The sequence below is a fragment of the Phalacrocorax carbo genome, chromosome 15 (assembly GCF_963921805.1).
Source record: "Phalacrocorax carbo chromosome 15, bPhaCar2.1, whole genome shotgun sequence".
NCBI lineage: Eukaryota > Metazoa > Chordata > Aves > Suliformes > Phalacrocoracidae > Phalacrocorax > Phalacrocorax carbo.
Window position 1 is genome coordinate 13,002,241 of NC_087527.1, and position 27,855 is coordinate 13,030,095.

Genomic DNA, 27,855 nt, shown 5'->3' on the forward strand with positions numbered 1-27,855 from the left:
GTTATGTTGCATCCCCTAAATATCTCTACTGACAGCAAATAAGACAATCCTTACAGTGTTGTAAACCAAAGGACATGCATAATTTTGTTGCCTGAGTAGCCTCTTCCTTTCTCTGGGAGACTCAAGTGGGAATGATGCTCACGTCTTTATGTGATGCAGGATCGGTCCCCAGGTCTCTTCTGCGATGTGCAAAGCCTAAGCTCAGTGCAGACGGTTAAAACATTCTCTGGCAAGACTACGAATTCCTCTTCACAGGAAAGTAGGTTGTACTTTTGGGAAGAGAATATGGCTGTAACCCACGGAAGAGGTTAAGGAGTGGGAAGGGCCATTGCATACAGCAATCGCTTTTCTGTCCTGAACGTTCCCTTACACCAGTTGCTCCTTTGAACACAGCAGCTCACATTCGTAAGCATTAGAGCAGCCTATACCTGAGCCAATCAAAACCAAAACACTAGAAAACAGTGCAACCTGGGGAAAAAAAAAAAATTACCCTCGAAGCAGGCCCCACCTTTGTGCTGCGCAGGGCTCTGGTGCCGGAAAGCTCCTGTTGGGCTGGCAGCACTTTCCAGTAATGAAACCTGGTGGAATCTGAAGTCTCTGAGGGTGTTAATGGGGAATTTTGCTGGCCCTATAATGGAGACAATGATCCAAAACTCCTTTAAATCCAAAGAAAGACTGTAACTGGCTTAAATGTGTTTGGGATCAAGCCGTGAATACTGTAAGGATGCTCACTTCTTAGGCAGGTTGGGTTGGGCATGTAGACACTTGCTGATTTCTGTTACAGCTCAGTCTCAGTTACAGCCGTGCTCACCCTGAAGGTCCTTAAAGGTCCAGTGCGACATAAAGAGACTATGCATGATGATGACAAGTCCGTTTATAACATTGCATTAAAACGCCTTCCATTAAAAAGTCATACTGAACATCCTTAACGACCAGATTGTTAAAAACTGCTTTTACAGGAAGCAGATATTAAAGGTGAGATATTCCTGAAACATACTGGCTCACCTGAGACATTGGATGTGGCCTTTTGGTTTTGTTGCTGCTCTTGCTCTCCTGAGGTTGAATGTGGAAAGAACTAGGAGAGTTTGCCAAGGCAGACAATGAGAAGAGAAATAGGAACAAAACTCCAAAACCAAAGTCTGGTTGGATCAATATTTTGCTGGTGGGAAATAAGAAATGAATCACTACTGTGTAAATAAGAAACAAGAGGCCTGGCTGTGTTACTGAAGTCCTGCTGCAAGTGCTTAGAAGATTCCCTGAGCTACTCTTTGCCCTCCGCCGCGTGCCTCTTACTTCAAATGTACCCAACGTGCTGGGTAGCACCAGAGGTAGCTGACTGTTGTGCAACACAGTTTCAAAAGGCATCAGTGAAAATCCTGTTGGTAAATAAGGTTTCAGGTGGGGTTTTGCTCCTTTTGAAAGTTGTATTTTCTTTCATCCTTTAATGTGAAGTACTCTCAGATTACAAACTCATACACATGGCTGAATCCAAGAGGAAGAGGTGTGTTTTCCCTTCCCTCTTCCCCCTTTCCATCCCCTTCCCCAGGCTTTTCTGCTTTTTGATTCTGCGTAGCACGAGGAGACTATAATGAAGGCTGGCCATAAACTAGAAGATTGCATTTAAACCATATTCTTTTTCTTCATATTGAGGCTTAAGGCAGTTTCACTCTGGTGCTTTAAGCTTCTGATTTATTAGTGGGCTAAACCTGGGCTATCCCCTACAGTGATCATGGTCCTCACTACGTAAATTACAGCCTTATGGTGCAGTTTTATGGGAGTGTGGTGTTCCCATTAACTGCAGCAAAGCCTTTTGTGTGCGGGGCAGTCCAAGAATTCCAGTGATAGCACTGGTGCCCCTGATAACTTACTGTGCTGAAGAGAATCTAAATACAACTTCAGGGAATGTTTTTCCTCTTTTCCCTATTCTCAATTTTTAGAAATACTTGATTTTTAATTACTTACCACAAGAATTTGTGAAATATCCTCTCATCTATGTAAGAAATTACTTTGCATTTTTTTAATGAACCACTTCTTAAGTATTCCTAAATAAGCAGTAGATGACATGGACATGGGATAGATATGCATAGCATGTGTCACTTTTGGTTATGACGATACTACAAGCTCTCAAGTTGTAAGCAATGGCTGGAAGGAATCTCTTGACTTATTTGGACTGTGTATCACTCTATGACAGGTTAATCATCATCTATTTATTAAAAAAAAATATTTTTAAGGCTGTCAGCCACTTCTTAAATCTTCTTAAAAGAGAGGTCTTAATTGGAAGTGTTGCCCCATTGGAAATCTTGCCATGAACACTAGCAAGAATGTTTCCAAAAATAACATGTTTAGCAAAAGAAAGAACTCTCCATGCTCCGCAGCATAAAGCATCCTGAACTAGCACTCAGATGACACTGAAATAGTTGCTGTAGTGTTCTGAGACACTGTGTTCCTAAAACCAGACTGTCTTTCTTTTTAACAACTCTTAATCACAGTGGAACAGGAATATGACACCTTGTACCTCCTGAAGTCACTGGGAGTTTCCCTCCTAGTTCACTGGGAACAGGACGGGTGCCTCTGAGCCCTATAAAGCTACTGTCACACAGCAGCTTGGTGAAGGCTCTTGTTTTTTGGTTTGTAATTTTTCTGACATCCTATAGAATTACCCTGGTAAATCAAATTGTGCAGCCAGCCGTTTCTGTTTGTGTATGATTATAGTTTTATTAGATCTAAAAACATTTCCCCTATTTATGTAATGTATTTTACTTAAAGAAAAAGCAAGAAAAAAAAAGACACCAATTGATTTACAGGGTGCCCGTGTCACAGGAGCTTACTGGAATGCGACACTGGCATGTTGCTTTACTACTGGCCGCAGCATCTTGTCAAGACACTTAAAAATCCAGGTTACCTCCCAATGACATCTCACTGAAGTGCAAGAAAGAGAAGTGAAAGGGGTGTAGCAGCATTTCCATTGGAGGGAGAACATAAGATTTCTCATTCTTTGCCCAGCTTAAATTGTTGTACTCAGTAATTGACAAGTGAGTTTGGAGATTTTGCAAAGCTCTAATGACCATAACTGCATTCCTCAAACCATTAGATCAGTTTCCAGAGGGACCCATTGCTGATTTCAGGAATCACATGGAAAAACTGAGCTCCAGACAAACAGCACAAACTGGGAGCTGAGTAATTATGGAGGTATTCAAATTTATAGGAGAAGATGCCTTTATGTGGCACTTCATTATATGATCAGATGAATCAGCCGGCAGGCACTAATACCTTATTGGGCTGCTTGTTTCTCTTCCTGAGCTTGCTGCAGTGCGCTTCGCGTTTGCTTTGCCCCCTCTTTTGTACAGCTGCAAACAGTTATTTTGGTGCAATGTTTGTGTAAACTTTTAGCTGAGGAAAACTAATTTCTCCACTATTTGGAAAGTGGAGAAAGACTGAAGGGTTGAATGTACCCCTACTTTAAAACTTCCATATTGGTTATCCTGGAAATAAAACACACAGTGAAAATTCAGAGCGCTGGCTATTTAATACAGCCTTGAAGTTGCCTTTGCGTGGTTTCTGCAGTCCCAAGGGCTCCCTGGCTGGCTGGCGAAGCTGGGCACCACGGGCTCTCCAGCCCAGCCTGCCCCGTGCCCACGAAGGGCTGGAGGAGGGAGGCTGGCTGTGCCAGCGCTGCAGCCTCTTCCCACTGTCCTTGTGCAGCACAATAATCATAGCAGAGCCAGGGGCCCTGGCTTAAACTGCAGTTGGCTATTTTCTGTCGCTGCTGTATCAGCAACAATATCTCTATCTACCTTATGTCTAGAAACATACACAAAACTCCGCTAACTTCCATTTTCTCATCTGAAAAACGAACTCAGTGGCTTAGTCTCATATTACTCAACTTTGTATCTGGAGTTAATGGACCAGGCCTAATTCCAGAGCGGTTCTCAATTTGCTGGATGTGGCTGATGCACAAATCAAATGGTTCTGGCGCCCTGATGCTTCCTGTGAATGAAAAATGACACTAAACTAAATAGTTGTGTGAATTTCATCCCCATTCATGCAACAGGCTAAAAGACAACTCATATTTGGCAAACGTACAGGCATGGGAGAAAAGATTCAAATCAGAAGAAGAAAAATGTAAATGTTCTTGCGAGAGGTTTTTTTTCCCACAATGAAAAGAGGAATTAAAAGAAAAAAAAGGCAATGGAAACCCATTAGCTTAATCCTAGAAAGAGCTAATAGGAGAGTATAATATCTTAATGGGATGTTAAGGACTAAGGCATACAGAGTCTTGCAGGAGGGCGTGTTATAGCACTCTGCTGCTCAAGAAGCATTACAGAAGAGTATTTTTTCTCAAGATGAGATGGTGCAGATCTGGGTTGTATGTGAACAGAGCAATCCTGCTCCTGTCCTTGCCTCCCTTGCCACGGGTTCCTTGTCTCATTTATTAATTGTACTGCTTAAGACAGCAGCTGTAGCTTATTAATGTGATAGAAAACTCGCATTTTTTGTTGGGGTTAATTTTCTTTTTTTTCCATCATTTTCACCCTGTGGCTGTATGTTTGCTAGAACTGGAATAAGTGAAGCAGTGGGGATGTATCTCCCTACCTTGAACTGGGGAGAGAGAAGTCAGGGGAAGAAAGCCTCTGCGTTCACTGGGTACTTGAGGAGGTTATCAGATGCCCCAAGGCTGCTTTTCAGAAAATGCTACAATATAAGGCTGTCTGTGAACACAGGCTTCTGCACTGGTCTCTGTAGGCTTTAGCTGGATTCCCACCGTGCAAAACATAACACAGCACAGGACTCATATTTTAGCCTGAGACATTACAGACTAAACAGGTAGGATAATGAATGTGAAACAAAACGCATATAGACAGGAAAGAACCTGTGAAAAGTCACATGAGGAAAGTGAATTTGGGAATAAAAACAAGTGTCCAAGTGATTTTTTGATTACACAGAATAAACATTCCCTTATCGCACCTAGTGGGCCTGAATATCTTGGCCTTAAGCAAGCATAAGTTTTTTGTAATATTTTCCAGTCTGGTTGCAACAGTCTTATCATAGAAGGACTGCGTGCTGTATCTTTCTGAAAGCCTTTGTCATGAGATGTGGCATTACAACCGGAATGTTTATTGTACTCTGTCATTATTTATACTCCATCGCTTCCATTGACTGCCAGTCCCACCCACTCCCCGGAGATTAGCGGAGTCAGGGAAAGGATAAATGATGATTAGCAGCTAGTCAAGGGATGTAAGACCTGAAAGGGTCGATGTAAAACAAAGGCTGCCACATATAATTCACAAAGAATGTGAGGCATTGCTTTTCAGAGGCAACATTCGCATAGCCAGGATTTTAATGAGAATGGAAAATGCTACCATATAAATCCACTCGCAGAAAAAAATATTATCAACAAAGAAACCGAGTGGTAAATATTTTTACAGTTAAGCCTGGTACCCTGTTTCTGACATGACCTATTAAAACGCCTCCTAAAGCTTTCATTAAATCACATGTTCAAAACACCCTTCACAACATGGGACTTTGGAAAGAGATGTTAGCAAAGATGACTCTACAAATGCGTCAAGATGAACCAACTGCATACCTTACAAGATCTTGTTTTTTTCAAAGCGAGTAATGCAGACCTGATCCAGCTCTCACTGAAGCTGATGAAGGGGCTTCTGACACCTGAAGAAGCTGGTGGTTTTTTTCAGGAGTACAATTTTATTCATATTAGCTTCTCTACGTCATAAACCAGAGTCCCATTAGGTTACACGCTGTGCACACACAAAACAAGAGGATTTCTGTGCCTGTGCCTTGAAGACCTCGTGCCTTGGAAGCTCACTTAGCTCTTGCTGCTTTGCTGTCACCTCTATTCCTCCTCTCCAAGCATTGCTAAGCAATTGCCTATGCAGGTGTGTACATGGGAGGCAGGAGTGTCCTTCAGCTGGAGCCCTGGGCAAAGCCTCACCGGCTTAACTGGCCTCCCAAGGAAGCTCAGGGAACCTTCCTCAAGACCAGCAGCCCTGGCCCCATTGCCATATTCCTATTCCATGGTGTCCTCATTCTTTATCCTGCTTCATGGGCAGTTTCTGGCCACATTAGACCCCTTGCATTCCCAGACTCCCAAAGTTACCCATTCCCAGCAGCGAATTTTGTCCTTGGAGGTGAAGTGTACGGTACTGAAGTCTTTACAAAGAAGATAAATGCATTATTCTCACTTATTCCATAAGCAGTCCATTATTCCTGCTATTATCATGCAGAGTGCACGAAACTTTAATGTTTAACTGCTCCAGGTTGTCAAAGTCCTTGTGCTCTTCAAAAATATGGACACAGACTTTGTTTGGTCTTTGTGCAGGAAAATTAGGACATCTTTGCACTTTTTGTCTACTTAGAAAAGGAAATACATATTGATTCTTCACTTGGAAATCTCTCTTGTGCTAACTACTATGTGGTCCTCATGGGAAAAATGCCTAAATAGTCTCTAATGCCTTTTCCGTAAGAAATATGAGTGAATATTGGTTGATTCTTCTTAAAATTATGACTTTCAGTCTTGTAGAAATGGAGGTGTCTGCTAATACAGACTTCATTTCTGTATTGGTAAAGGTGTATGTTAAACTGAAACCAGAAAGTGTCAGTGAGACTTGCCATTGCTGTTAGGTTTTGTACCTTCATGTTGGTTTTGAATTTGGTGCAACTTTTTGCTGTCGCTGGTGCTTGTTAGTTGTTGGGACCAAACCTCTGTTTTAAGGATTTTCAGTTTCAGCTGAGTTTTGTGAAATCTGGTTATCCAAAATCCAGGCATGTCTTGTTTGGAATATGGGGGTCTGTACTGTGGAAAGGGGAGCAAACGCTTGCAGGCACTGACTGCCTGTCCCTCCTGCTGCCCTCCACGGGCAGCGCGGCGCAACGGGCAAAGTGCCCAACTCCTATCCAGCTAGTGCTGAGTCGTCCCAGTTTCTTGTTTCTCATTTAAATTCTCTCTGCCCCAGTAACATGGGGATTGCGAATCACAACTGCAGTTTAAATGTTAAATCTGAGTGCCGTGAATGGTTCCTATCTGATGCAAATGTTTCTCTTCTTAAAAAAAAAAGCCATCAGGAGTAAAAGTCCAAGCTCTGTTTTGGAAACTAAGAATTGTGGAAATATTACCTAATAGGAAAAGCATTCTTAAAACTGATCATACTCTGTGCATCCCTTTAAGGGATTATGTTTTGTGTCTGCCTTCTGGTCCCTGTCACAGCTCTTGTCATTGCGTAGACATTGTTTCCTGTTACAGAGCTCTGCGTTGGGCCTGGACAGTTGTATGGCAAAGGGAAATATTTCTGCCTATGTCAAAATAGTACAGGTGAATGGCGGGAAAAAAAGAGATTTGCTTATTTCTCTCACTGTGGTTCTGTTGGATTAGAAAATATGTCCATTTTTAAATAGCCTTTTCAATATCAATCAGAGCAGTTGTTTTCTTTTAGCAGTACTTTCACATGAGTTAAGAAAAATAGAGGAGATTAAGAAAGGGCATATAGGAGGAACATCTGCTTCTCGTTTTAGAAAAGCAATACATTTTTAATATAATAATGCAGAGTAGCAGAAAAAAGCACAGCAAAAGGAAAGAAAAAAAACCTTAACAAAAGACACCATCATCTATTTCACTAAGTGGTTTTGGAAAGTTATCATGAACTTGTATCAGCATGACCACAAAATCTACTTTATTATGCTGATTATAAGGAGGGTGGGGAAAAGCTGAAACGATATTTCATTCATCTATCCAAAAAAAGCCTGTAAGCTTCTAGCAGCATATGTGACTAGAATTTTGCAAGGCTGGTGGATGGTTTGCACAGACAACTTTATAAGTATTTGACTTTATTTGCATTAAAAATAGCATTTTCAAGGAGCCCAGGAGTGCAGAAGCAGCATAAAGCAACACAGTCTTGGACCAGAGGAATGAACACGACAACCAGTTGCATTAATAGCCAGCCTTGGCAAAAAGAGGCTCACAAAATCACTTCCTGGAAGAATCAGGCCAAATGCCCGGGTTTGGGGTAGGTTTATATTTTTAGCTGTGCTTCATCCATGCTCAGAGACTACTTTCATCCTGGCCCATCTAACCCAGATGTGTTAAAACAGATCAGAGCATAAAACCTGAGATCTTGGTTAGGCGTGAACGGCCACGTGGGATTTGGTGTTTATGGCCTCTCGGCAATCTCTGCTTCAGGTAGGTCTACCAGTGGTCGTAATGATAGATTTCCTTTTATTTAATTGCTAGTCTGACAAACTGTTCTTGAGCCCTGACAATCAAGCCGGATTTCTTCTGTCTGGTGTGAAGTTGTGGTGGCTCTGAGCGTGTGCTGGGTGGGAGGGGAGATGGGAAGAGCAGAAAAGCTGCTCTGCAGGGCTTTGCATTACATTAAAACAAAATAAGGCGTTTTAGGCAATGAGTAACTGCTTCAACATGGGCACCTTGAGTGAAATAACTTGCATTTTAAGATACCTGATTTAAATTAGGTCCCTTTGGAGCCAGACTGCATTCATTAGTTTTGGAGAGGTAATATCTAGTTGGAGGGTATGCCCTGAGTCAGTTGGAAGCGATGCGGGGCGTCCCGGCAAGTTTGATGACACTGGCTCTGTGTAAACAATTCTATCAATAACACGTGGAAAGAAACTAGCTCTGACTTGCTCTCTCATCTCCATTGACTTGCTAAAACTCAAAGAAGTGAGAAAACATGTCCCAGGTGTTTCAGTATCAGTGACTTAATTTTGCACTCCTTAGTCCATCCTAAGATGTCTAAATCATGCAGAGGTTTAGAGGGCTGTGTACGTATAAATATTTTTCTTACATGTGGATGTAACTGTTTAACTGTAAGGACACATCAAAACCATCTGACTGCTATATTGCTAATTACTTAAATGAGACTACTTTTGGAGAGACAATATTAATATTTTCATTTTGCCATTCTTTGGAACAGAACCGTGCTTTAAGGGATGTGAGAAATCATTTTTTCCCTTAAGCATTAAGGCAGCTTTTCATACAGATCACGAGTTCAATCCTGTGTTTATTGGTGCTCACATGAGGAAAAGCTGCCATGCTGAGCCCCATTTCTCACTGCCTGGCATTTAAAAATTTTTAAACATCAAATATTTACTGATGTAAGTTGGTAGCTGCCCAAATTGAATTTCAAAGGTCCTTATCCTGCAGTTTCTATTTGTGCATGCCTTCCATTGAAGTCAGCTCCATGCATCTCTAATGAAAATGAACCACCTTCTCTCTGTGGCTATTTTTCAGCCTTTCTGTGCTTTCCATTTATTACCATGATTTACAACAATATTGTTAGTATTATTAATCCAGATTGCAGTCAATGGGAGTTTGGCATGGTTTTGCACCGCAGTACTGCATCTTAAATAGTTTTGGCTTCCAAGCTGAATGAATTTGGCATGCAACTACTTGTCACTGCCCAGTGTTAACAAATACATACAAAACAGTCATCGTGCCATATGCACCCAGGCCAAAGAGAAGGAAAAAGGGAAGAAATATATTGTTACATATTTGCGATCTTTGAAAGTGAGGAATGTACGAAAGCATAGTCCATAGAGGATACGTGGCTTAGTGAGGCTGAGCAAGGTACTTTGTGCTCAGAGGTTGCTGAGTCCAGGCCTCAGCGCTGACCCACTGGTGCTGTGCTGTGTTCGCTGCCTGAGGGATCTACGTGAAGGTAACTTCTGTGTTAGGCTCGGAATTTTTTAGCTGTAAAATTAAAGAAAAGCCATCTGGGAGCTGTGCATGTGTGTTTAGGGAGATTATAATTTTAACTCAAAGGTTGCAATGTTTCCATTGCCAAAAATTGCAACTTTCCTTGAGCAGTTTGGAAAAAACTGACTTTTATGCTATTTAGCACCCAACACCAGAGAGAAGAACTATTACTCTCTTAAAACGCTCATGACATTGCACCTAGAGTACATTCAGCAATCACTGCCCCAGCTCTTCTGGGTGCCATGAAGACTACCTGTGCTATAAGCAGGTAAGTTGAAGTGAATCAGAGATGAGCTGAAGAAAGATGAGCACCAAGTAATAGTTTCAGTTTCTGTAGATCATAAGCAACCGTTGTACAGATGCACAGAGCCTGACAGCCCACACTGAGGTCTGCAAGCGATCAGATGTTGTCTTGGCAGCTGTTGGAATAAGCCCCTTGTTCGGTGCCATAAGAAAGACAGGATCCTGTTAGGAGGGTGGCATTTTTATTTAGAGAGATGTGGACTTGCTAGTCTAAGAAAAATATCAAGGTCTTCTGATGCTGTGCACATTCAGAAGTAATCATAATTTTTTGCTATGCACAATAATTTAAAAAAAAAAAAGTACCAGGACAATTTCCTCATCCATTCCTCCTCCTTTTCTTTCTCTCTTTGTAAAAATGCTAACTAGTAGAGCAGCCAAGATATTTTTCAGTCTGTTGCTCATGGGTTTTTTCATTACTTTTTTGTTCTCACACTGCTTGCCCAATACAGCAGCTGTTAAATGGAGAACTCTGAGAACTGGGGAAGGCTATTGGTGTAGCATTTGATTAACAGTATTTTTGCAGAAAATTGATACTTTCTTTTTTTATTATTTTTAGCGTCAGGCAAAGGAAAGATGGAACCCAATCCATATTCAATTACATATGGCAACATTTTCTAATTTCAGATGCCTTTATAGCCTCTGATATTGCACTGGTTTTTTCCTTTATATTGTTGTCTGCCACATTCTTCCACCCTTTGCGATATCATAGGATTTTTTTTTTAACTGTATGACTGTGCCATTAAGAAAAACATTCAGCAAGCTTTCATGTTGACCCTGGGAGCCCACAGTATCTGCTCGTTGCTTCAGTAAGCGTTCGTTAGCAGAGCTTTGTTGACAACAGTGGAACAACTAAAGGTCTGGCTTTTATGAATAACACTTTTAATTCCCTAATGATAAGTTAAATTAATTTTTGTACAATTTATAACATTTTTTTTCATTACATATGCTAGTTACCTCTTAGGGTGAATCAGACAAAGACTCTAAATTAGAATAGTTTGGTGATCTAAGCCCAAGGTCTGCTGCAATGCAGTTTTCTCACATCTTGGACGATAACAGCCGGTATAGCCACTATAAAAATAGGTGATTATTCTTTCCTTTTCTTTCTGTCTGTCTTCCTCCAGGGAACTGAGTAGATGAATGTACCTTGAAGTTTTAATTTTTTAGGTAATTAGGAGAGGTAGATTATATAAAGTGGAAAAGGAAGTTAATAAACCGTGTGGTCCTGGATAGGTCACGCTAACAGTCAGGATGTTCTGTGAGGACAGGAAATACGCATATTAGAAGCATGTACTGGTTTTGACTGGGATAGACTTAATTTTCTTTCTAGTAGCTGGTGTGGCTGTGGTTCGGGTTTGTGCTGGGAACAGTGTCGATACCCCAGGGCTGGTTTCACTCCTGCCGAGCAGGGCTTGCACAGAGCCAAGGCCTTTGCTGCCCCTCACCCCACCCCACCCGCAAGGGGCTGGGGGGGCACGAGGGGCTGGGAGGGGACACGGCCGGGACAGTGACCCCAGCTGACCCCAGGGCTGTCCCACACCACATGGCGTCAGGCTCAGCATGTAGAGCTGGGGGAGGAGGAGGAAGGGGGGGACGTTCAGAGCGATGGGGTTTGTCTTCCCCAGTCACCGTTACGTGTGATGGAGCCCTGCTGTCCTGGGGATGGCTGAGCACCCCCTGCCCGTGGGGAGGAGGGGATGAATTCCCTGCTTTGCCTTGCTTGTGTGCGCGGCTTTTGCTTTCCCTGTTGAACTGTGTTTATTCTCAATCCATGAGTTTTCTCACTTTTACTCCTCCGAGTCTCTCCCCCATCCCACCGGGGGTGAGTGAGCGAGCGGCTGTGGGGTGCTTAGTTGCTGGCTGGGGTTAAACCATGATAAAGCATCAGTTTAGTCTCTAATTTAATCCATAAACAAGAATCAAAAGTGCTTTTGATTCATACACCTGTAAGAATATTTTGGTGGGGCTGTGAACTGCACAGAAGACACAAGCATACTGACAAGACGCTTGTTTGTCTTAGTGTCTTTTCTTGCCACCTTCAAAATAATCCATGGTATTCTCGGAGGTTGAGAAGACAAGACTTCAAGACCTCTGAATTAGACAAAATGCCGTATTTTGTAAATAGAGACAAGTGAACTCCAAATTGAACTTAATAAGGTAAATTATCATCTGCTTTGAATGAAAGGAATTCCAACATCCCACACATTGGGCTTGGAGCTACTGGGCTTAGATAATGGCAGATCTGACCCACAGATTTGTCCTTCTTCACACTGGGGAAAAATACATATTGAATTAGAAGGTGCACACCCTCCTCCCTCGGTGGCCACCACTATGTAGCTAAATGTATGCTTTTTAAATTTAGGAGAGGAGAAACAAGCTAATCTCATAGAGGTTCACCCCACCCTCTGCTTGGCTTCTTTTCCTTGGCAAGCCTTCCCAGCAGCAGCTGGCTGGCTGTTTTTCTTCTGAAATTGTGTTCATGACATTTCCTGCAACTAGGCTTTCCTGAAGGTTTCCAGCAGTCCTTTCAGCCCCCTACCCCCCTTTTTTGGCCTCTTCACCCACTAACCATGGCCCTGTGCCTAGTTCCCAGCAGTGCGAGTACCGTATCCCCATCACACACCCATGCATCTCCTCTATGTGCTCTCAACAGATACAATGAGTTTCTGTGGTTTGCTTGTGAGTCTGACTGATTTACCAAGAGTCAGTGGTTAGGGTGAGGGATGCTGAACAGCCGCGATGTCAAGAGAGACAGTCCTTCCTCAAGATACCTGCTTCATCAGACGGACATAGAGCTTGCACTCTTGTGTGACACTGTTTCTGTGCACTGTTCCTCAGTGACAAGAGGTTGCTTTCCTCTTTTAGTCTAATTCTTTTTTGAAGAAGCTCCATGCACCCCTCTCCATGCAGGAGGACTGACATAAAGAACCTGGATTAGGGAGAACTGATGCACAGCTCCTGCATTACTTAGTGTGCTGGTACTTTCCCCCTCTCCATTCTCTCCCATTACCGAAAGCCGCATAAACTGTCCTTTCACAGGCTTTTATAAACACTCAAGTGACTTAATCTTTTAGTGTAAAAGCCTACTTGTATATTAAGCTTTCTGTTATCAATGTCATTAAATCAATATCCTCGGTGCTACAGGATACAAGTCACATATAAGCTGTCACACGCAGTTTAACCTAAGAAATGCAGTACTGAGGTACAGTCAGTTCGTTTTTCATAGATTAGAGAGCACTTTGAAGTAGAGCTGTTGAAGATCAGAGAGGGTTTATTCCTTGTAGCCACATTCTTATATGTTGGGGGGCTTTCTATTCTAATGATGGTTTTGTTGTAGAACTTCAATGAAATCTGAGAAGATGAGTGTTTTATGCAGTTATCATAGATGGCACTGAAAGCCTTGTGAGGCCTACGTCGTGTGTTAAAACATGGGACATGTTCTTTAAGGGAATTAAATAGACAAATTTATATGGACTCTTCTTGTATACACATTATTTAGCTGTTCTTTTTCCGTGTGGGTATGCATACAGTCCTGGACAGCTTAGAGGCTGTATAGCCTCACGTGGCGTAGTTCTTTGTCTGATGAGTGACATCTGTGCTTAGAGTTAAATATGGAGAAAAACAATAATTTGTCTCTTGCCAGAGATACTTAATTGAGAGTAAAATGTACATCTGGGATTTATTTGTGTAAAATTATACACAACTGAAGTACTAGGTCTTATTCCAACCTGACCCTGCGGTGCCCTCTCTATTTAGTGTATTAAGAAACAAGATTTATCTAGAGATACCTTACAAATCAGAAATGACAATTATTGTATGATCTTAGCTCTTATTACAGCAGATCTTTCTGTCTCTTTTTTTTTTTTTAACCCACTGTCTGTCATACAAGTGAAGTAATTTGTAATACAACTGACTACGGATTCTTTCAATTGCTTACTTCAGGAAAGCTATAGCTGTGATGGACATAACATTACACAGTGTAATGGGCAAACATTATGCTACGTACCCTTGCTGCTGGTAAAAAGAATGTACTCTGCCAACAAAACTTTAAATTAACTGAAGTTGCAGAAGGCAGTTTTCCAGCCGTGGGTTATGGATCATTAGTCTTCTGCAGTTTCTGAACTAGTGCTCTTCAAGAATACTCTGAGCAGCAAGAGGTAGGGTTCAGGGAAGGAAGCAGTTTCTGAAAGACGCTCCATATTTCATAGGTGGTTCGTGATTTAGAAGGTGTGCAGGACTCCTGTCGTTGCTAAAGGTGAGGCTCATGGTGGAGCATTTTCTGAAAGGAATGGGAAGTTCAGCATTGATGGATCTAGCAGGGTACATACCAGTTTGATCCTGAAGCCTTGCATGGGGCCTTCACAGGGCAGCCAGTGATGGCGAAGGGCCTTCACAGTTGAGGAAGGACTCCTCTGTATTAATTAATGGTTAATACTTGGTTTTACCACACCTCTCTCGCCACACCTGGAAAGAAAGTGGCACGAGCAGATTGGGGGTCATATCAGTGAGATATTTCCTGGTGATGGGGGACGTGACTTTTGTCCCGTTATCACTTCCCAGTGCGGCACACCTGTGAGAGTGAGGTTTTATTGTTTGCTTTGGTCCCCTCGTGGAAAAAGTCTGCAGGATGTCACCAGAATCAGAGGGGAACTAGAGACCCTTAGCAGATAAGTGGCAATCTTTCCTCTCCACAAAGCTCTACTCCTGTGAGTACCTGACCTGCAATCTCAGCTGTTTCTATGATGAAGGCTTAGGGAAAACAGGGTAAGTCAAGGAACTAGAAATTTTGTCCAGGGATGTTGCTCAAGCAGATAAGAAAATTCCATTTATGTTATCCAGAGGTGTGAGTTAAGAAGAAGTAAATGGCCTTATCTACAGCAAAGCTACCTGAAGTGTGTGCAAATCCAGTACAAATGTGTGAATGTCCTGGGTTAGGCAGAAATGCTTTATTATCGCTGGTAAGGAGGGAATTGTGCTACCTTGTGCCTGACACTTGTTGGCCTTGTGGGAGAGGAGAAGGAAAATTGCATCAGGGACTTCTTGTACTTGGTTGAGTTTCAGCATGATGAGGTGGTGGGGTTTTCTTTCCCTTCTTCCTCTGAAACAAGGAAATCAATAATGGGTTATCTTTCGGCTTGACAGCAGAATTGTGTTGCAATACTCCGAGGGCTGTTAATTCACCAGTGATTTGTTTATGTTGAAGACTCTTGTAATTAAAAAATTCCTTTAAGGTAGGGTCTAACACAATGTGGACTTTGGGGATTTATGTATTAGAAAGGGTTGAACGATCCTGGAAGTTCTCTAGTTTGCATATTTTGTCTATAACAAACTATTACTTCACTCCAATATAATTTGAATTATTTTGTCATTAAATTGGCGTAACAGAGGGGAGAATGAGGTCTCAAAGCTTCCTGAATGGAGGAGATTGAGTTAGTGGTTAAATCTGTTTATGGAAGATAGAAATTATGTTATCATAATGCTAAGGTGTGTTAAAATAAAATCTTGAATTATGTCATTGCTCTTTCAGTTTGATTGTATGTTTTAAAATAATCACGACTGTGGAAAGAAAATGTCTGTGAGTTGGTCGTTGCAATGCACATATTTCAGTGTTATTAATCCTAAAATGTGAGATTCTTATTACACAATGAGAACAAAACTCGAAGAAGCCAAATATGTGCTGAAGAATAACACCCCAATCCTGCAAAAATAAACATGTATATTTGTGTTTATATGCAATAAATAATCCTGGTTTGCTATTTACTTAAATGGGACATAGATTTCTCATTCAAAGTGACTCGAGTTTAATCCCAGGGTGTAAAATTAAGACCGAATACCAGCCTTTGCACGGTTGGAGTTTGTGTTACAGCCATGAAGACTGACAAAATTTGCTTTCAGTTATGGTGTGTTAGTCTAGAAAAAGTCTGTTGAAGTTATTATAAGAATGAGAATTTAATGTAGTTGAACAGCAGAATTTAGCTCTTTTTAAACATTCCTTCAAGGTTTGTATTTTCTTTCTTGCAGACTCCCAGACAATACAGCCAAGCACTAAATAAGAGTAACAGAGTTCATCTCTACTGTGCATTTCTGGACTATAGGTATGTTATGTAATTTCAAATTCTTTAACTTGGTTTAATTAAATTACACTTAGTTTGTGATGCTGTGTATTACCTGTATGCTTCTTGTTCTCTTTCATTAATGGAAATAGTTAAAGAAATGGAGCCACTGGTTTACAAAAAAACACAACCTCATAATGGCTTCTTACCATAAATGGAGACTTGCTGTTCACAGGCCCTGCGTTAGGCAGGTAATTGAGAGACTGAAAAATTTTGGAATCAAAACTTCACACTGATACAAATTGTGCTTATCGTGGTTTATGAGTATGTCCACTTGGGCAGATGCTCGGGTGCTTTAAGATGGCAAACCTCCAGCAGAGCCATTGTTTTCACTGGATCTGTGCCTGTATCACGACACCATGTGAGATCAGTGTTTCAGAGCTTTGCATTTTGGCCAGTGCATGGAATGGAGAAATAATATGCTCCTGAATGAAAATTAGAATGAAAGGGGGGTAAATATCACCTTAATGTTTCACTTAGAAAATAGGACCTATGGAAAAGCAGTAGCTTGTCTTTTTTTAATCCCTGTTTCATCTGTTTTTGATTTCCAAACACGCTGCTCTTACTGAATCAATTGAGAAAGAATACAAATAGTGAATTTTGAATTTCATGGGGATTAACAGTTTCTGAGCTGCAACGGTATAAGCCTAATTGATGTAGCAATGGCCCGCAATGCTGTGATCCCTCCTATCCAGCACGCACATGGGAAGGTCACTGTAATTGTTTTATTGAAGTTTTGTTTCAAGTATGTTGAACTGTCCCAGCTGTTGGCGGTTACTCGTTGTTATAGTTACTCACAAATTACCATGAATTAGAAACAGATTTTACTGAGGCAAATTAATATGGCTGGGGCATTGTTCCTGTACTGTTTTCCACTGGGATTTGGGCCCTTGAGGATTTGCCTCAGGATAGAAACTGGAGTATGAAAACTGTCCTTCCGAATGAGTTTTATTTGTGCCAAGAGCATCTTATTCCCTAGTGCATGGTAGTTAAAGAATAAGCAATTGGTTTCTGACCTACAACAGACTGACTCTGAGAACTAAAGGAGGTCCAAAAGGACAGAGCAAAGGTGAGGTAATACCTGCCTTTAAAATAAGCACCAAGAAAGATACAGATCACTCAGTCTAGCTTCAGGACCCAGAATAATATCAAAAGTAATAAATGGTTAAGAAGCAGGCGGTTTGGGTGGGTGACCTGTGGTGCCTGAGCCCATGGAAACCCCCCCCCAAGACGTGTGCCTGTGGCTTCTACGTCCCCACCCCACTGCAGGGCTGTGATAGCACCGGGGTTTCTGGGTTTTCCTGGCTCCAGGAAGAGGCAACCTCATGAGCATCGCAATCCTGCACAGCCCTGGGACCAGGCCACACAGCCAGCCCAGCCATATCGTCAGTGGAGCAGGAGCTGCTCTTGCTGCCCCTGAGGACAAAGTGACAAAAGCCCATTGGCATGGATGGCTCACCAGAAATCATGCTCAGTCAGTCTGAATGACTTGCTTTGACAGGATGAGTAGGACAGTGGACAAGGGAGAGGCAGCAGATATGATATGCTGACTGTTTTGACTTTTGCAAGATTACTGACTGGTCTGATATTGAAGTTCTCAGAATAGAGAAATTTGGGTCCAGGTGAAATGCCATAAGTGGGTCGCACAATGTAAGAAAAAATGTAGTTATCATTCATTGGTTATAAAACCGGGAAGAAATCTCTAGAGACAGTAAAGCAAGGGGTCTGACCTGGGGCCTGTTCTGGTCAATATTTTCCTACACTGTTTTCATGGTGGAATTGAGAAGATGCCAGCAGGGTTTGCGGATGCTCCAGCCTGAGACGGCTTTCGAACCTTTTTATTTCCTGTATAGTACAATTATAGTTAGTCAAATTAACCTGATAAGATGCATTTTGATAGACATTATGTTCCATTTTTGTGTGCTTTGCAGCAATGGAACCGGTGTTTGGTCTAATGAAGGTTGTGTGCGTGAGAGCGGGGACCTCAACTACTCTGTGTGTCTTTGTAACCACCTCACTAACTTCGCCATTCTGATGCAAGTGGTGCCTCTGAAGGTGAGATTAAGCAAAGGAGTAAATCTGTCCGTTAAAGATGAAGCATCCTCACACCACATCCGTAAGTGGTTGGAACTGGACTCATTTTTGCCCAACTCCGATTTATCCCACATCTTGCTTTCTGGGATGATGTTTTAATACTTCTTGACTATATTTATTTTTTAAAACTTTTGGGAACTGAAATGGAGCATGAAATGAAACACATCTCTGGTAGGTAGGAATTCTCTTTACTTTATTCTCACCCTTTTAGCATGATTTCTTAAAGTACCAGGCAGGAAGAGCGCTAGAGGACATTGTAGAGATGACCCTGGCTTTTATGATTCATTTTCAAGACAGACACATCTGAGATGTGGCTTTTAAGATTTTTGGTAACTAGACTTGTGGAATACAGACAGCCGAGCTTGAAGTCCATGTGAAGCATGCTCTGCTGCCAGCTGGCCCCTACCATTGTCTCTGCCAGCTTTCCAAGTGCCTCCCCGCTGCTCTTCCTTCACCTTGTTGCCAAGCAGGGGTTTGTGTAAGGAGCATGAGAAAGAAAATGATGCTTTAGGGTTGAGAGTGAACGCCGTATGTACAGTTTTCTCTATTAGTTCTCAACTAGTTCCTTTGTCCAAAGAGTTATCAAGCAAGCGTCTTTGCAGCTGGAATATGACAGTTTCTCTGTTTACCCAGGCCCTTACACTTGCTATTCATACTCACCACTGGTTTCAGATGAAGCAAATGCCTTGCTCTCCTTAATAGCCATGTTCTTCTCTTCATGATACCTTACGATGCCTTGAGATTTCCTCGGAGATGGAGCAGACTGTCTGCTCCTTGCAGGTTTGTGTCTGCTGAAGGACTCCCTCTACGAACCTCAGCACCAGGCAAGGTCAAGCCCATCCTGGAGTTTAGCAGACAAACAGACAGCACTGCCATGAGCATGAGAAATATTTTTTACTGCTTTATTTGGGTGTGCTACTGTCAGGGAGGATCCAATGGAGGTAGTGATGAAGCCCTGCTTGGACAACCCCCGGTTAATAAATAATGAATGTATAACAGAAATAATTTACCAACCATACATTTAAGGAAATTTATACTGTCTGTCAAATTTATACTCTCCAGCACATTCTAGCTTTCTGCATACACCATCCTAATAATACAAATTAACAGACTGAAGAAAAGCTTCAGTAGGACAGTAGGAGTCCTACTATTTATCACTGTGTGCTGCTAACAAGCATGGTGTCCTCTGTGGTACAGCTAGAGGGGTTCTGTCAGCTCTGCTGGCGTGGATGCATTGACTGTACCGTCATGTACCAGGCGCCTGCTAATTGGTTTGAATGATGGGTTTGCTCTTCTTTTAGACAGTAGCTTTGCCGAGACAGTTACTGCTGCAGGATGGGCTGCTTGTGCTTGCGAGGGCAGCACAGAGGTTCCTGCAGACAGATACAAAAGTGAGCTTGCAGCGTAAGGGAACTCTAATCAGGGTTATACCACTGAGCAGCTCCGAGGTCCTTTCAAGGAATGAATCATCCCAGCCTGCTATTAGGAGTCACTGCTTCAGTAACACTGTTAGCACAACTACTCGCAGGGTAATCCTGGTTAGACAGGGTAATGCCATTGAAGTCAGGGTCACAGTTTAGAACAAGATGGTCTGCTTTCCAAAGAGCTTAATAATACCCACAGCCCTTTGTATTAGTATAACCATTTGAAGATGGGGATATCTTGTTCAAGTCACCCAGTTTTTATCTAACCATTATTATCTTTATTACTTGTAAAGCACCTAATGACCCCAACTCGTTTCCAAGTATTATTTTTCTAGGAAGTGTTCGTACTTATAATAAAATGGAGCTTTGCCTGAAGACCTTCGCCTCTAGTGAGACAAAAGCAGATTGGGAGAAATGCGCTATTATTAACCCTGCTTTAAAGAGCAGGGATTTAGCCAGGATTAAACAGGGTTTCCACCAATTAAATGCTGGTGAAAGACTAGTCAATCTTCCACTGCGGAACAGTTCTGAAAGGTCTACCTTTCAAGTGAACAGGTCTGAGATTGTAATGAATAATGAGATGTTGCAATAGGTTCTAATATTATGCAATATTAGTAATTGGAGATCAAAGATATGTTATATCAAAGTCCTTGTAATCAAGGTCTCCTAAAGAGACCTGAAATGCATAACTAGGAAGGGCTGGACATGAATGGACTATCCAGTTCCTCACAATTGTTTAATGGTTTTAGTTTCATTATTTTCTCCCTTCTTAACTTTTTGGTCTAATGCATTTTCATCTGCCAAAGTTTGCGTGGTATGTTTACGCATTGCTTTTTTTTTTCTTTGTGGTAATTTAGAAAACAAAATGAAAGTGCTGCTGAGATGTTACATGGATGTGTGTGTGAGAGACACAGACCTAGTCACTCTGATGCATTAAAACGTTCTCTATGTGACATAGTACTGTAAAAGTCTGTATGAAATAGGGTTGGGTTTTTTAAAATGAAAATTAATTCCCATCACTTTCTGTTGAATTTTGACCCCTTCCACCTAAAATCCCTTTTCTGAACAAAACAAATAGAAGGGAATATATAAATTTGTGGTGGGAAAAGTGAAAGGCTGAAAGGTGATATGAGTATTTCCAGTATAAAGTCCATATGTTCCTAGTGCAAATCCATGAGAACTTGAAATGCTTGCTGCAGCTTTCAATGGAAGATTGTGCAGGCTACGTAGAAAATATTCATTCACCTCTAACCTCTTAAAGTTCATCTAAAACGAGTGTTTCCATGCACCTCAATTGGCAGAATTTATAAATGCGTTGTAGCATGGAAATAGGGGTTCACTGGTCTGCAGAGCGATGAACCTGACTATGCCTGGACGCAGCTGCTTTGCCCTGCCCTCCCACCGTCACCTGGACAAGCTCGATGTTACAGCGAGGTGGCACCGAGAGTGGGCCCGTGGGGGGTCTCAGGTGATATTGCTGCTAACAAGCCAATGAAAGACGTCATCCCTTCAATGTGCTATAATTCCAGCTCCTCTCGTTTGGCTATTGTGTGGTCCCTCTCTCAGAGTTCATCAGATGTCATCCCAAATCTTTGACCAAGATACACCCTTTAAATTGCCTGTTTAGGATTATCTTGTGACAGTAATTTTTTTAACCAGTGAAAAAAATAAATGGTATCTTCATTGTGTCATTGGCATGAAGCTAAGGTTCGAGCAAAGACAAGTTGCCTGGCTTTTGAGCTATACAAGCAGACTGTGCTCATTTACAAATTCCTAAAACATTTGCTAAGTATTTGCTTCACATGTCTAAGCAATTGAGCCTACTGAATCCACTAGACAGTTGGAAACTTCTCCCAGGCGTCCTTGGAACCCTGTTAAGTAAATGTTAGAATGCTGTGGATTTTAAACACATGTACATGTTTGTTCACCATGTTCTGAAATTAATGAGCCGAGGTTCAAAGGGTCCATATAAATCACCTGTTGGAATACTAGGTTGTCAGTGCTCTGAGAAATTGTTGCAATGATGTTATATTTGATCTTGAACTTTTGTATATTTTATTTTTCTTTTCATAAATGGAGTTCACAGATAATATGAGACAAGAAAAAGAGAGGGTGGGAGTACGCAATTGCCCACATTTGAACAGTTCTATTTATGTAGCTATTATATATCTGTGGCTGCATAAATAGAACAGGATGACATTTTTCCACACGAATGCTATTTCTGACAGAACATTTATTTTTTTGTCTAGATTCTGTTTCTTACAAAAAGGGGTCTGCTTTTCTTGAAAAATATAAATAAATTATTGGAAATAGATTGCCTGAAAACTGGAGAGGTTTTTGTCAAAAGCTGTATTTTGGTACAAAAAAGTGACTTATTTCTTCATGGGCATTCTACTTGAGGTGCTTTATATGTCCATTCTCCTACGGAAGGTATCCTTTCCCTTTCTCTCCATTGGACAGATAAATGCAGCTCTCAGGGTAGCACACAGGCAGACATCCTCTCCGAGGGCTCTGTAACAACCTTTAACCTATCGCACCAGTCAGCAGAACAGTAAAACCAGGCATGAATAGTTCTACCAACCCTTGCAGAAAGGCAGGCAGATGCACAGAAAACAATAAAAAAAAAGAAGAGGGGGATATTGACAGCTCTAAAGAGGTGTAATACAGAGCAGTACGTAGGCAGCAGCTCCAGACCTGGGAGAACATCCCTAGGGAGAACATTGTTGATGTGGAAATCAATGAACTCTTGAGACCAGTTCGGTGTGATAAATGTTCTGAGTCTCTCAGCTCCTCTTCATGTCGTTGATTTTCTTTTTGTTTAAAACAAACAAACAAACAAAACCAAACCTATAAGCTTCCCATTAATGTGACATTGCAGTTTTTAAGAGCTTGCTGTTCACAGCCGGAGAGTACGGCATACTCTCCGAGTTCAGGAAAAGCCAAGGTGTCTCCAAGCAACAAATACTCAAAGCAAGCGACCTTCCTCAAAAGTAACTTGCCACATAAATACTTGTGGTGAGCATTTCCAATGCCTAGAGAGCTGAGCTTGTATGATAGCTATTTGTCAAGGATGGTGACTTTTTCTTCCGAGATGTGCTAAATTCGAGCAAGAATGTCCTCCTTAACTCTCTCTCTTTGTCCTTTCTCATGGTTAAGTCTAGCTTTTTCCACTTACAGAACACCAGCATGATCCAGACCTTGCCAGCTTTGCCGCACTGTGATCCTGCCCCAGTGCCTCCCTTCCTGCTAGTGCTGGTCCAGCTCGTTTTCACACCTTCACCAATATCCAGCAGATCTCTCTATATATTTACACAGCTTGTGCATTTCTTGTTGGCATAAATGCCTTTATGCATTCTCAAGGTTCTTTATCATTGTGATTTTATAATACGGAGCTATGTTAATAATTTATGCCACTGTCTTGAGGAGGAATTACAGTGCTGCACATGGTTTTCGTTTCATTTCAGTGAATCATTCATGGGAACAAAACTGTAGGACATCTTGCATCTGATGGTGCTTTCTCTTGAATATTTGAAGTATTGTGAGATGAGGAATGCTGACAAATTGTTAGACGCTTATGGAGCACACTGTCAGGTGGGCCTAATTTCCAGGGAAATAGAAATGCAAGAAAGTTCTTAGGAACAAGCTGTGAGTTCTTGATTTTCCTTCCTGATCTTCGCTTAAAACAGGTTAGATTAATTCAGTCATTATTCTACTGTGTGCCAGCTGGAAGTAATCTCCAGCGACTGAAATCTGCTGAGGTGAAAAAGCATTTTTATTTTAATATTTCAGAGAAAGAAATTGAAAGAGAGAGGTCACAAAGAAAAAATTCAAATTCTGGATTTTTAACTTAAACGTGACAAAATGAACCTGCCCTCTGATAGCTGTGATAGAGTGTGATGAAAAAAAACCTTGAATGCTGTGAATTAGCTAAAACTGAGCTCAGATTAGAAGTGTAGTTGAACACTATTCCAGATTTTGTATTCGTTTCAGCAAGAGCTCGAACGCGCTAAAGTCACAGTGATTGTGAAAGAACGGTACGAACAATACTGCTGATTAGCTTGAGATCCATGTACGCAGTTTAGCTGCTTTCAGTGGTGCAGGAGATTAGCAGCTGTAACAAGTTTATTTCAGGAATGAAATAACCATCTTGGAAAAACTTACAACCATGCGGTGCTCAGATGTCAGCCTGGCACTGACCTGTTAGCCTGCTGATGAATTGGCCCACGTGGAACGCCAAAATTATTTGTGTTTTTATCACTCTACTGTTATGTCTGTATCGCGGCTGGCCCCAATTCTCGCTTGCTGAGCTTCATTTATCATGTTGGTTTGAACTTGAGGAATGATAGCATCTATTTGGAGTTTTGGAGACTAATGATGATCAACTAGTTTAAATGAATAAATCGGTTAATTGAAGGTAAAATGTTACCGAAGGTGAGCAGAACGTTCCTGAAGGGACACGATCAGTCCTTGATTGCCTTTGCGAGGTTGCGTGGATGTAATTAAGGCACGCAATGAGAGTTTGGAAGCTCGGCTGAGATGTCTTTTCAAAATTGTGATCAAGTTAGTGAGACTGATAATTTTACAGTTGCACCTCCCCAACAAAATATGTCAGTGGGACGTTCAGATTAGTTGTGCAGATATTAACTAATTCCTCTGGGAGACTCATTGCTCTCATCGAGCTTCTCTTTCTGATGAGGGAAGATGAGGTCGAGTGAAAAAGTCCCTCACAGCAAATCGTTGCTGAAGGTGCACTCTCGGGGGCTCATGTCTATCTTTCTCCTTCCTTGATCCACAGAACTGTGCTCCAGGTTTGCCTCACCCAGCGCTCGCTGCAGTCAGAACAGACCCGTACTGCCAGCTGCCCTGCAATGTTATAGTTAGGGAGACAATGGTGCATTAATACAGCTGCGGTAGGAAAAATAAATAATCCCTTTAGTCTGATGTGTTTACACTGGTTTTTGTTTGCTTCTTCTGGAGAAAGCCCAAGTGGAGGGCACCCAGGGTGAGACAATCCCTGTGGTGGTTTTCTTGCAGTACCGTAGTACGACAGTCCTCGGCTGTGCCGCAGGCTTGAACGCGGATGGGGACGGCAGAGGATGGGAGATGAGATGTTCCCTCAAGTTGGCATCCCCCACTGGCGCAGAGCCCGGGGAGACCGCAACCTGCCGCGCCACCTCCCGCAGCTAGCACCCAGCAGTGTCTCCTGCTGGGGGGGAAATGCCTGGGCAAGGGGTCCCGTTCCCGGGGGGGAGGGACAGAAGAAATCGGGACGAGAGACGCGAGCAACGCTCCTCTGGTGCAGCCGGGCGGAGGGATGTCACAAGGTGCTTCCTAGACAGCAGGAATCAAACCCGACACGGAGTAAGCCACAATTCAAAAGCACTCCAAAGAAAATTCAGACACTATTATTTTATTTTGGGCAGCTTTACTTCCTCTCATCAGTCAGTGGGGCCCTATGCTCCTGCCAGGAAACATGCCAGCCATCTGGCAGATTTTATTTTTATAGTGATCCAACAACTACAAAGCATGCCAGGCTATTTGTACCATCTGCCACATAAATGTCATTTCAGCAAAAGGATGGTGGACACCTGGGGACCCAGAGTTCAGAAATCCTTTTGAAGGGGAAATCATTGTATCCCACAGCAAAATAGAGTTTGGGAATTGGGTCCCCCTCCCCCAAGTGGCCAGCGCAGGACACAACTGTAATATTTATGGCTCCTAGGCCGCTCTCTTAAATTGTTTTTCTCCCCTGTTTTTTCCTCTTTCTGCCTTTTCCAACTGTGAGGATATAAAAATGGCTACTATAAAGTTCACATGCGGGTGGACATTTCCAGCAATGCAGTAGTGTCATACAATCTGTGGTAGAAATTGTTCAGGTTTTTAAACACATTTTCTGCATTTCTAAAGCTAGAAATTACTTTGGTTTTCATCCAATTTGTAGCTCGTAATTCAGAAGGGAGGATGATCAATACAGATCAAGCTGCCCACCAATGGGCTTGAAAGCAGAGAAACATTTATATAAATTTATATAAGAACATTTATATAAATGTATCTAAAAAGAAATTTTATAAAAATTTCTCATCTTTCAGCCGGAGCTACAGAGACAACTCCTAGCAATTTTAGGGAGCCCATCATTTTGAAGAGGCGTGAGGATTTGGCTTTGGGTTCTGTTTGCAAAAGGAAATACATCCCAGATATCTTCTTTGGGGCAATATGTGTGGTTTTATTTTCTTTTTCACTGTTATAGCTGAGTTTGACAGCAAGTTTTGACAAGTTATGGCTGACTGAGAACAAAGTGCATCTATTCGTGTTTATAAAGGCTGTTTTGAAAATGTCCTAATATTGTCAAATGCTTGAAAAATATGGGGCATAGGTGTGTAATTTATAGGTTTGGAGCATTGTTTTCCTAAATGTAATATTGTAGCTATTAATCAAACATTGCACTCAGGGGACAGTAAAATAGCAATCTGAAATCATAACCTTTTTTCTTAACTTTTTCAGCCAGCTGAGGTTCAGATTATATACTCTAATAGGACAATGAAATGGAAATAATGTGGCATTCTCTGATTTCTGCTCTTTTGTAATTTTAATATAATTACTGTTCTCAGCATGTTTTTCCTTGCTGGGAACATAAGAAGAATAATGCCTTAGTCCAGTAATTTTTCTTTTGTGTTGCATATTTAAAAATTGGATAGGCACTGCAATTTTTTTGGTCCTTGTTTATTACCACTGACAGTTTATTTAACTGAAGAGATGTCTGCAGACAGTTTAGACAGCCCTTACCCATCAGATGAACAAAGATAAATCAGAGAATGTATTTATTCTAGCATTGCCTTGTAAACTTTCTTTACTCTTTCGCACTCTCTCCACTTCCCCCTCCATTTCATTGCAGCGAATGTTGCCCCCACGGAGCAACACATCTCGCTGAAGTGTTCACAGTATGATTGTGCATTGTATTTCTTTTGTCCTTGCTTTGTTCATGCTCATCTTTCCTGAAAATTGAGCACCGATCTTGATTTTTAACTCGGAGCCATTGTTCATTCTTCTGCTATTCCATTCCTATGCCAGTGCAGCTCTGTTGATTTTGATGGGAGGAAATAGGACACTCTGGTTCTGTCCTTAATCCTGTAGAATTACACGGAAAAAGTTGGACTAATGCTGCAGGATACTAAACCCCTCAAATTCCCTAGAAAATTGTTTGGCAATTACTGAGTTTCACTCAGCAGAGGAGAACAAAAAATGACTTTTTATTTTGGAAAAGCACAAATATTTAAGAGTGGTCAAAGCAGCTCTTTTCTTTGAGGAGCAAGAAACAGGACTCTATTTGAATCAGAATACTTAACAAAACAACATAGACTTCCTTTCTACGGTGAAAATGAAAGCACTGAGCCATTTGGCAGCTAGGTCTTCTTGCTGACTAAAGGATTTCCCCACGCAGTACAAAAATGTTATGATACTGCACCTTTATCCATCACTGTTCACTGCTGAATGGCTTTAAATTTAGTCATTCTGTACTCCTGAGTTCAGTCCGCCTCCTGTATCAGCCTTTTCATGCCCTTTCTCCCCAAAGCGTGGTACAGGGGAAATTCAGGGCTGGGTACCTGGAGAGTCTTGGCTGCAGCGCAAGCCACAGCTAGCCACAGTCCTGAATTGAAATGGACATTTCTGGATTGAAGCCCAAGCCTGGATGAGGGAGGTAGACATATTAATTTTCACTGAATTTTACCGGGAGCCGGGTATTTAGTTATCCTCAGCTGCTCTGAAAAATCTCAGACTCAGAGTCTGGCATGAGACCATCCTTTCTCTCCCTGCAAGAGCCTGCTGGACCCACACTGGGTTTTATTCTCCTCATAGCCCTCTCTGATGGACTTCGGTTTGGCTGTTAATTGGAGAACAGGACGAGTCTGCTTTTGCTGGAACAGATAGTAGAGAACAGATGTACAAGTCTTAGGCGTATGGGCAAAAGTAGCTCCTTCAGTTTCACAGAGGATAATCTGCTGTAAATATAGCATTTAACATTTCTTGAGAAAGACTGCAAGTCTCAGGCCTGACATGAAGTCAGAAGAAACCACAGTGCCTTGTGTTACACAAGCAGGGACATGAGGAAGAACTTGCAAGTATCCACTTTTCTGATCCCCAAACTTTATTATAATTTGGTACCACTTCACAACTTGAGTCCTTCCTCCCTGCCATGCTTCCT

At 41.8% G+C, this 27,855-nt stretch overlaps 1 protein-coding gene across 4 annotated transcripts in view; it reads left to right on the forward strand.

The window, feature by feature from the left end:
• ADGRD1 (adhesion G protein-coupled receptor D1) overlaps positions 1-27,855 on the forward strand; it is a 158,017-nt gene that overhangs the window by 72,725 nt on the left and 57,437 nt on the right. For all 4 annotated transcript variants that reach the window (XM_064466444.1, XM_064466445.1, XM_064466443.1 and 1 more), the window contains 2 exons: positions 16,046-16,119; positions 18,069-18,192. In XM_064466444.1, coding sequence (XP_064322514.1) covers positions 16,046-16,119; positions 18,069-18,192 — 198 coding nt within the window. The remainder of the gene's footprint in view (positions 1-16,045; positions 16,120-18,068; positions 18,193-27,855) is intronic.